The 11,093-nt window shown below is 35.5% G+C and overlaps 1 protein-coding gene across 1 annotated transcript; it reads left to right on the plus strand.

The window, feature by feature from the left end:
• The first annotated feature begins 8,864 nt into the window (after nucleotides 1-8,864).
• Nucleotides 8,865-10,242, plus strand: LOC131079986 (uncharacterized). The gene is made up of 2 exons (XM_058018039.2): nucleotides 8,865-9,211; nucleotides 9,793-10,242. The coding sequence occupies exons 1-2, from the start codon at nucleotides 9,043-9,045 to the stop codon at nucleotides 9,912-9,914; spliced, it is 291 nt and encodes a 96-aa protein (XP_057874022.2). The 5' UTR covers nucleotides 8,865-9,042; the 3' UTR covers nucleotides 9,915-10,242.
• Nucleotides 10,243-11,093: the final 851 nt, after the last annotated feature.

Consider the following 11,093-nt stretch of genomic DNA (forward strand, 5'->3'; position numbering starts at 1 on the left):
ACAAACTTGATCATTAAGGTTTAATGATCATTGTTTGAAATGAAATGCATGATAAAAAAAATAAGGCACCATTAAAGACCTACTACTCAAGTGTTCCTGAAGGATCATCTCTTTGCTTAAGAGTATCTAGTATTGCTTCATGATCAACAGTAGTCACTGCCCATAGCTCTTTGGTCTTCAATTTTGCTTGATGCTTCAACAACTTGACATTTGTAGCTATAATAAGGTGTGAATACATTATAATGGTTTTGTGTCTCTCATAGTCTTCAAATGCAGGTATGCCATTCTTTCTAATCATGTATGTTCGCAACCAAGTTCCCACAACAACAACTGAACCTGTAGAATATGTGAACCCGTCATCATTTGTCACTGATTGTGTTAGATTTTGTTTTCCCTATACACATCATTCCAACCAATATTATGATCTCTCTTCATTCCCTTGCAGTGCGACAACTGCAAAAACATGTCCTAGTTGTACAAGATCTGATAGACGATCATACTCAAGTGAACTTTCCATGTCATCGTTTGATAAGGATATTGTTTGAGATAAAGGAGTTAGATAGTGGGGAACCCACGTATCAACCCACTCACTTGACTCGTACTGATCCCAATCACACCGAACACAACTCTGATAAAAACAAGCCAACGCTCATGTTCAAATGGTCCATGTACTTTCATCTGAGCTGAGAAATGAATGCATCTTTGAAGAATCTTTAATTGTTTGACAATCCAATCTATCTCCCATTGTTCCCTCCTCAACCAACCAAAAGAATCTACTCACTGCTGAATCAATAGTACCTCCATGTGACAATGCTGAACTACACCAATCAACAATAGAACGTGCATCAGAGAAATTTGCACCTGAAATCCTCAATTGCTCCTTAACTAGAGCTCTCTTCAAACATGCACCTGCTCCATCATCATCTCCCTTCCCATGCCCTGCCTCAAAAAACACCAAATATGAGGTATACACCTCTCTACATGCATTCTACTCAACCAATAAAACGTACGGGTATTCTTGAATTGACCCGTACAATTATCTTACCATATTATATGTCGGTCAATTGCAATATCTTTCTCATGCAAGAACTCAAAAAAATTCTTGAAAGAATGTTGCACATACTCGGAGGAGTGTGATCTATCATCACTCATATAAAAATGATACTCCCTGATTATCTTCTTGTCCTCTTTTGTACTATCAGGAGCATGTCTATATGTAATGTGAACACAAATAGCAATCTGGACTGAATTGTAGTACTGAGACTGTACCTTATTTTGTGGTTGCAATGTATAGTTCTCTGCAAAATCAACCACCGATACAATAGTGCCAATCGAGAAAGAGTTCTTACACATCTTGAATTGTTGATCCAACCACTAATACCTATGGGTGTGCCTTGCATACTTGTAGAAAAGATTTTCCTTAAAATTCAAAATAAAATCAGCAATACTCACTTCTCTTGAGACTAATTCGCATCTAGAACCTTCACCTCCACTCTTCAAAGTATATTTCACTGTCTCATATCTTTTTTTCTCAACATAATTCTTTCCAAACTCGTGTTCGCTGCCCTCATGAAAACATGAAACAAACTTTGACAACCCACCATATTCTGAGCACTTCTCACTCAAACAATCATTTCTATAGAAATAGCAGCCATCATCTCTAGGGCATAAAAATAGATCTTGCAAGTCTCTTGATGATCTTGGAAATAGAATTGCACCACACTCCTGCAACATCTCATGAGTATGCATCGTAGAACGAATATGACATAAAAGTTCATTTTACATTGAAAACTCCACATGGTACTTGCAACAAGTATTGTGAATCTTAAGAGGAACACAATAAAATGGTTTCAAATATTCAAAGGCCCTTTGTGATATTTGCAAAGTTGGATGTAATTCACAATTTTTTTTGTACAACATTGTTTGGCTTGATTCCAAGAAATGTTTGGGATGCGGTGTGCGGTCTCGGTTGTCGATTCTTAATTTCAAAACGTCCTTTACATTGGGTGACACTCTAGAGTTAGAGTGCCAAAATTGTTGAATCTCCTCCTTCACATTGTCAGTCAACTTTCTATCAACACGTGGAAGCCTCCCACCAAATACCCATGTATCTTGTTGAAGTGGATCATCAAGTCTTTGTCTTCGTGCAAGTGCTCTATCCAAAGTTTTACGGTTTATGTTAAAATCAACACAAGTTTGTCTCATTTGACGAGCCTTTCTCAATTGATGGCTTACTAAGGAGGTTGTAATCACTCTTCAAGCGGCTCTCTTATCTCTTTCTTTGGTATTCTTTCCAATAGAATTAAGAGTGTCAAATAGATTTTTTGTAATAATAGAATTTCTCTCCATCTTCTTGTTCATACGAATCTTCAATTTTTTTAGCAATGGTCTCATCTTTATCATCTTTAGCAATTGAACAAAGAGTTGGCATTGCTCGGTCAATGTCTTATTGCTAAAATTTTGGTTGAAAAGTTGTGTAGCCCACAACTGAACGGTTCTTGTTGACCTCTTGCCTTCAAGATTTGCAATAATGTTCTCATCGATTTCAAATAGTCATTTTGGGGTTCTTGAAGGTCTTGGACTTGGAATTTGTCTTTCATCCATGAGAGGGTCTTCATTTATAAAGTAATTAGGTGTTACATATGGTTCACTTGGTTGAGCAATTCCACCTTCAATGTTAAATTTTTCCACATTTTCACCTCCTATGTCAAAATTTTCCACATGTTGAGCATTTTCATTATCACTTTCAACATATTCAAAATTTTCAATATTTTCACTTTCAAAATCTACATTTTCATTTTCAATAACTTGTGGCACATTTTCAAATTCTATTTCCTCTTCACTTGAAGTAACATTAGCAATATTTAACATACCTTGTCTTCTCCTCCTATGACATTCTCTATCTCTTTCCCTATACACTTCAATTTGGTCATTTGAAAGTTTTCTTTTGCGTTTAGACTTCTGATGACTACTACTCCCCATTTTCCTCCACACATATGCTCCTACGTGATTGACAATGTAACTTTTCACTTTAAGAATCTCCCAAAAGAAAAAATTTGTCTCTACCTGTCTGAAAACCCGTGATCCTCGACAAAAAATAGAATATGCAGACTGTGGGCCATTGGAATCCACAAAATGACCCACAAGGCTTTTTTTTCTTTTTTTTTGGTACAAAAATCGGATATCCAATTTTATCGAATATCCAATTTTAATGTATAAATTTGTGGTCCCCAAAAATTTTCTCATTGCTGCCTTTTATTTACTGAACTGCCACATTAATGGCGATGGAAGAAATTTGATATCCGATTAAATCCAATATCGTATTTTATTAGTCATATTTTAGAGAGAGAGAGGACACAATATGACCCAAAGCAACCCAATATGGTGTCATTAGGGGTCATATGGCGTCCTAAGAGGTCATAAGGGTTCATGGGACACCATATAACCCCTTAGGACACCATATGACCCCTAACGACACAATTTGGTGTCTTAAGGGGTCCTATGGTGTCCCAAGACACTATATGACCCCTATGGACACCATATGACCCCTAACAACACCATAGGACCCCTTAAGACACCAAATTGTGTCGTTAGAGGTCATATGGTGTCCTAAGGGATCATATGGTGTCCCATGAACCCTTATGACCTCTTAGGACACCATATAACCCCTAATGACACCATATTGGGTCTCTTTGGCTCATATTGTGTCCTAAGGGGTCATATTGTGTCCTACGACCCCTTAGGACACCATATGACCCCTAACAACATGATTTGGTGTCTTAAGGGGTCCTATGGTGTTGTTAGGGGTCATATGGTGTCCATAGGGGTCATGTGGTGTCTTGGGACACTATAGGACCCCTTAAGACACCAAATTATGTCGTTAGGGGTCAAATGGTGTCTTAAGGGGTCATATGGTGTCTTAAGGGGTCATATGGTGTCCCATGAACCCTTATGACCTCTTAGGACACCATATGACCCCTAATGACACCATATTGGGTTGCTTTGGGTCACATTGTGTCCTAAGGGGTCATATTGTGTCCTACGACCCCTTAAGACACCGTATGACCCCTAACGACATGATTTGGTGTATTAAGAAGTCCTATGGTGTTGTTAGGGGTCATATGGTGTCTTGGGACACTATATGACCCCTAATGACACCATATTGGGTCGCTTTGGGTCATATTGTGTCTTACGACCCATTAGGACAATATAACCCAAAGCGACCCAATATGGCGTCAGTAGGGGTCATATGGTGTCCCAAGACACCATATGACCCCTAACGACACCATAGGACCCCTTAAGACACCAAATCATGTTGTTAGGGGTCATATGGTGTCCTAAGGGGTCGTAGGACACAATATGACCCCTTACGACACAATATGACCCAAAGCGACCCAATATGGTGTCATTAGGGGTCATATGATGTCCTAAGAGGTCATAAGGGTTCATGGGACACCATATGACCCCTTAGGACACCATATGATCCCTAACAACAAAATTTGGTGTCTTAAGGGGTCCTACGGTGTCCATAGGGGTCATTTAGTGTCTTGGGACACCATACGACCCATTATGACACCATATTGGGTCGCTTTGGGTCATATTGTGTCCTAAGGGGTCATATTGTGTCCTACAACCCCTTAGAACACCATATGACCCCTTACGACACCATATGGTGTCATAAGGGGTCCTATGGTGTCCATAGGGGTCATATGGTATCCTACGACCCCTTAGGACACCATATGACCCCTTAAGATACCATATTTGGTCATTATGGGTCATATTGTGTCCTAGTGGGTCATATTGTGTCATATGACCCCTTTAAGATATCATATGACCCCTTAGGACACCATATGATTCCTAATGACACCATATTGGGTTGCTTTGGGTCATATGGTGTCTTATGGCTCCTTAGGACAACATATGACCCATAACGACACAATTTGGTGTCTTAAGGGGTACTTTGGTGTCCTAGGACACCATATGGCACCTATGGACACCATATGATCCCTAATGACACCATATGGTGTCATAAGGGGTCATATGTTGTCCTTAGGGGTCATATGGTGTCCCATGAACCCTTATGACCCCTTAGGACACCATACGACCCATTATGACACCATATTGGGTCACTTTGGGTCCTATGGTGTCTTAATCTCTCTCTCCCCCTCTCCCCTAATCTCTCTCTCTCTCTCCCCTAATCTCTCTCCCCATCTCCTTCTCTCTCTCTCTCTCCCATAATCTCTCTTTATCCCTCTCCCCTAATCTCTCCATCTATCTATCTCTCCCCTAATCTCTCTCTATCTCTCTCTCTCCCTTCCCCCTCCCCATCTCTCTCTCTCTTTGTCTCTCTCTCTATCTCTCCCTGATCTCTCTTTATCCCTCTCCCCTAATCTCTCTCTCTCTCTCCCCTAAGCTCTCTCTATCCCTCCCCCCTCCCTCCCTCTCTCTCTCTCTCTCCCCACTCCCCCCTCTCCCTCTCCCTCTCCCTAATATCATATACTAATTTATTTATAAATTAATATATTAATAAACATTAGATTTATTATGGGCAAATCTAGTTAGAGAATTTACTGATTAAAATCGAATATCCGATATAATCGGATATCTGATTTTTGTAGTCAAATTTTAAAATTTCAAATTTTGGCTCGGGAATGCTTTGGTATTTGGCTTGGAAGTGACAAGCCTGGAAAGTCAACTGAAAAAACGTGTTTTTCAGTATTCCTTGATTTTCCAAACTTTACACGGGTGGCTGACGACTTTTTTTGTAGCCAACATTGATAAAATGAAAAGGGTTTTTTAAAGACGTTCCTAGCTTTTCAACAATATAAGGCTTGTCTTATTTCGACTTTAATAAATAATTATTTCTAGTGTATTTTTTTTCTGGATTCGATTGTGTGTATATTTTTCCATCAACGTTTCGAATCACACTCTGTGATTCATCATCAGGATGAAAAGAATTCCCAAGACATGAAAGATGTTGAGTTGCAGATTTGAGACAAAATATAAAGAGGAGAGGGGTGGGGGAGGGCACGAGGAACAAGGAGAGAGGAAAGAGAAAAGGAAAAGACCACCTGAAGGATGGGAGACCTAAAAAACTCCAAGGAATAAACCACCCACAGAAAAGAAAAAAGGAAAGCCAAGCAACACAATCAAAACCACTAAAAAACAAAAAAATTAGGGACAAAAATTAAAAACTAATTGAATAAATAAACAATTATAAATATATAAAAGAATAAACGCATAGGCATAAACCAAAAGACAAAAAACACAGAAACAAATAAGAATAGAGATATGAACAATTCCAAAAGATATGAGCAATAAAAATACATGTTGAAGTCTAAAAGCAAATATAAACATGAAAATAAACAAATATGTAAATAAACCAAAGGGGGAGAGGGAGACGCAAAAATGAAGAAGAAAGAGGGGGAGAAGTCAAGGAGGGGGGTGGGGATGACGCTGGAGGGCAAGAAGTCACCCTCTACTTCTTGCCCTCCAGCGTCATCCCCACCCCCCTCCTTGACTTCTCCCCCTCTTTCTTCTTCATTTTTGCGTCTCCCTCTCCCCCTTTGGTTTATTTACATATTTGTTTATTTTCATGTTTATATTTGCTTTTAGACTTCAACATGTATTTTTATTGCTCATATCTTTTGGAATTGTTCATATCTCTATTCTTATTTGTTTCTGTGTTTTTTGTCTTTTGGTTTATGCCTATGCGTTTATTCTTTTATATATTTATAATTGTTTATTTATTCAATTAGTTTTTAATTTTTTTCCCTAATTTTTTTGTTTTTTAGTGGTTTTGATTGTGTTGCTTGGCTTTCCTTTTTTCTTTTCTGTGGGTGGTTTATTCCTTGGAGTTTTTTAGGTCTCCCATCCTTCAAGTGGTCTTTTCCTTTTCTCTTTCCTCTCTCCTTGTTCCTCGTGCCCTCCCCCACCCCTCTCCTCTTTATATTTTGTCTCAAATCTGCAACTCAACATCTTTCATGTCTTGGGAATTCTTTTCATCCTGATGATGAATCATGGAGTGTGATTCGAAACATTGATGGAAAAATATACACACAATCGAATCTAGAAAAAAAATACACTAGAAATGCAAAATGGATTGTGGAAATCTCATAGCTTTAAATAATTATTATTTATTTTCTAATTGAATTCTGACAATAGTCTTGATTGATATACTGATTGAAAAACACTCATAACTTTCAAACGGTGTAACATTTTTTGAATCCGAAACATGCATCACATCCTATGCTTCATCTACTATAGGGAAAAAATTTAAAAAATTAAATTTCATAAGGTTTTGACCAAGTTAAGGTGGTCAAACGTCGGAGTTTCTGAATTTCTAAAATGTTGTAGTAAAAATTTCATAAATAATTATTTACTTTATAAAAAATTTAAAAAAAATATGTGTCACATATGGACATGAGTCTAATACTTATATTATAAATATTATAAAAAAATCTTATGATTTGATTGTGATTATGGTGGTCAGGCATACGTCTACTTCTTATTTTTTTCCTGAAATTTTAGTACCACTGCATTGAAATTTGAAATTTTCATCAAATAGGATTTTTTTTCTTCCAAAAAATAACTAGTATCTTAGAAACTACATTCAATTTTCTATATATTCTCTTCTTACATATTCTAAAAATAATGTTCACAACTTATTCAAATTTTCATGTCAAGTTGCATAATTCTGATTTTCTAAAATTTCATTGCCACTTAAGGGTCTGTTTTGGCACACCATGATCCTGCACATACTCATAGAAGGGTTAAGACTGAATCTAAAGTGAGAATTCATGAAGTTGCTGAGGAATTTAACCTAGAAGAGGATGAAGCTTCCTCTAATGAAGACACTGATGATGAGGAGTTTCACGTGGAAGAGGAAGAATAGGCGGAACACTTCAAGGAGGAAATAGAAGAGGAGAGTAAATCCTCAAAGGATAGGGAGGACTCTAAACCAATTTACCCGCCACTTAATCTATGGATGATGTTGATATGGTGCGCTGCTCTCAGGATTCACCCTTTGGTGCAGAGAAGGACAACACTAGGAAGCTGCAAATCGGATAATTGAACTGTAAGTTAGGGTGATGAACCTTGAAGCAAAAATTGAAGAGTATAGGAAAGGATATCATCAAATGGGAAACTCCTCAAGCTCTATGTGTGTCATCATTGATGGCATTATGAGGAAAGTGGGTATAGGATTTGTTTCTGGATGGAGTAGGATGAAAAATAAAGTTAGGAACTTGTCGAAGCAAGGCAAACTAGATGAGGAAGACAAGAATGAGGAGACAATTCCCTTGGAGATTTGGAATGAATAGGTGCAGAGATTGGAGCAAAACTGGAACCTCATTTGGATATTTTGTTTAAATAACATCCAACTCTTACATAACACCGTCATCATTGATTTGTCTAATTTTCTAGATATAGAAAACTAAAATTGAATTTACATATATAAAATATAGATTCTTCCTATTACCTATTATTTTTTGTGAATAATATATTATTATTATTTTTTTAATTAACAAAAAAACAAAAAAAAAAACAAAAAAAAAAAAACTTAATCATAAAAAAAATCTGAAAAATATTTAAATACTTCTTAATAATTCAAAATCAAATTATAAAGAAACTTACTACTTAAAAAACTAAAAAATGATACGTATCCATATATTTAGATCTCAATTACAATAAATATAGGAGCTATAGTCTTATCGTCTACAGGACTGCTAGAAATTATATCTTTGTCTTAAAGAATAAATCATAACATTAAAGAGTGTAATTCCATTTTTTTTTGGTTTAAAAGTCACCCTTGAATCGTCGCCTTCCAAAGCAACGCAAGAATAAATAAATATCAGAGAAGAAAATACAAACGTCGATTTGATTTTCACAGGAAGAAAATTAAGGTTTGAGAAGATCAAGCAAAGCAAAGAAATTGTTTCGACAAAATAAACTTATAAAGAATAATCTGGTTCAACAGGGAAAGATCAAATTAAGACAATACTGAAAAAAACAGCAGGAGATCTTGTGGAGAATTTGTGAATAATGGCCTCTGAAAATAATGAAAACGATTTTAAAGCTAGGTTAACTATAGAATGCAGGCCTCCAGTGAAGGAAATAACACTGGCTGTTTCTCTTCTAGTAATGGGATCTCTCGGCATTTTATTGGGTCTTTTAATGCTCTCCACACAAACTGGAAGGACCAGAATCCATGGTGTGTTATCTCTTTACATTCTTAAATGTTTCTTTTCTTGGGTTTCTTTTGAATTTTGTTTTATTGCGTGTTGTTTTGCTTTTTGTTGATGTCATAATTGGATTTTCAGATCTCTGTAAAACCTATTTATCATTTGTTTGTGATTAGTTGTTTATTTCCATGATAGTATATTATGTCATAATTAGATTTTAGGATTAGCTGTTCTTTCGTCTGATGTTATATTACGTCATAATTGGATTTTAGGATTCCTGTAAAATCTATTTATCTTTTGTTTATGATATACTGGTCTTTTGCTAATTGTATATCATGTTGTAAGTGGACTTTGAGATTGCTATAAAACCTATTTTCGTTACATCTATGATTAGCTGTTCTTTTTGCCAATGTTATATATATCATGTTGTAACTGGATTTTAAGATCTCTATAAAACTTATTTATCCTTTGTCTGTGATTAGCTGCTCTTTTGTTGATGTATTATTATGTAATAACTGAATTTTAAAATCCTTGTAAAACCTTTTTTTTCTTTAATTAAACCTATTTTGTTTTGGAGGGGTTAAATGATTGAAAACTGTTTTATGTGCAGGCGTGTTGCTTACGTTGCTTGCAATGGTCTTTTTCATTCCGGGATTTTATTATACAAGAATTGCATGGTATGCTTACAGGGGCTACAAAGGTTTCTCATTCTCAAGCATTCCAGCAGTCTGAATAATTTAGAATCTGGAGTTGACTTGTACTCCAAGGTTGTTGTAAATGTTTGTAATTGTATTAAGGCTATATTATGGATTGTTTGAAGTTTTAGAGAGTAAGAAAGAGCATAATTTTCTTAATTATTATTATATACATGATCTAATGATTATTATTATATACATTATGATCTCAATTACCTGTTACGCAATAATGTGATAACTAGTTTGTTAATTCAAGCAAAGATGTGCGTATTTTGATGGTGGAGTTCCATAACCTGTAAATACGATATATCAGGCTTAAATTATGGCCGGTTCTTAATATATAATGTCATATTATTATGAAACGATAATGTTATGATTGTGGATGAAAATATTTATGAAATTGGCCGGTTCTTAATATATAATGTCATATTATTATGAAACGATAATGTTATGATTGTGGATGAAAATATGTATGAAATCATCGAGGATATGTGGTTTAAAAAATGATGAAGAAGAAAAAAGGCTTATATATCAAAGAAAGGGGTTTGTTTGGTTCACTCATTTTATTGTAGTCTTTTGTGATATTTTAAATCAAAGTAAATTTTGATTTTTAGGTTTAAAAGTGTTAAACATTAGGAGTTGACAAATATTTACAGTTGATTAACATTGTCTAAGCTTAATATGTTGCTTAGTGTGTGTGGTTTAAGGCTGGCCCCATAAAATGAGGATATGGAAATTAGGGTTTGACTTGGAGGTGGATCTAATTTCTAAGGTCTTCATTTATGTTAGGTTTTTAGGTTTTCCGAGTCTAGAACTTGAGAGCTATAAATCAGAATTAGTGTATGTGGATAAGACTCTTTTGACATTGGTAGTTTTGTTTTCTAAATTATGAGTTTGATAGCTATTCAATTGCTATTTGTTAATTGTGTCATAAAGGACTCACTCCTCTATCTTCAAGGGAAAAGGGGTTTCTTTTCATTTCAATTTGAGTTTGATATTGTGTAATGAGGTTTGTCCAAGAGTGAATAAGAAAAATGTGATAGTTTTTCTTGTTAAAGTTAGAGATGGTTCTAATGTCAACATTTAAGAGTCTTATGGCAAGTTTATTTCATCTTTGTAAAAAAAAAAGAAAAGAAAATTAGATTTGTCATTTTATAAAGCTAGTAAGTTTAGAAGGTTTCTTCATATTTCCCTTTTTATTTTATTTTTGTAGAGG

Source organism: Cryptomeria japonica, chromosome 10, assembly GCF_030272615.1.
Source record: "Cryptomeria japonica chromosome 10, Sugi_1.0, whole genome shotgun sequence".
In the NCBI taxonomy this organism is placed as follows: Eukaryota; Viridiplantae; Streptophyta; class Pinopsida; order Cupressales; family Cupressaceae; genus Cryptomeria; species Cryptomeria japonica.

What these genes read in the sequence shown, in the direction of transcription:
- LOC131079986 (XM_058018039.2), top strand. Translation starts at nt 9,043, where the DNA reads ATGGCCTCTGAAAATAATGAAAACGATTTTAAAGCTAGGTTAACTATA. An exon ending in TGGAAGGACCAGAATCCATG is followed by an intron (nt 9,212 to 9,792) that starts GTGTGTTATCTC and finishes TTTTATGTGCAG; the next exon opens with GCGTGTTGCTTACGTTGCTT.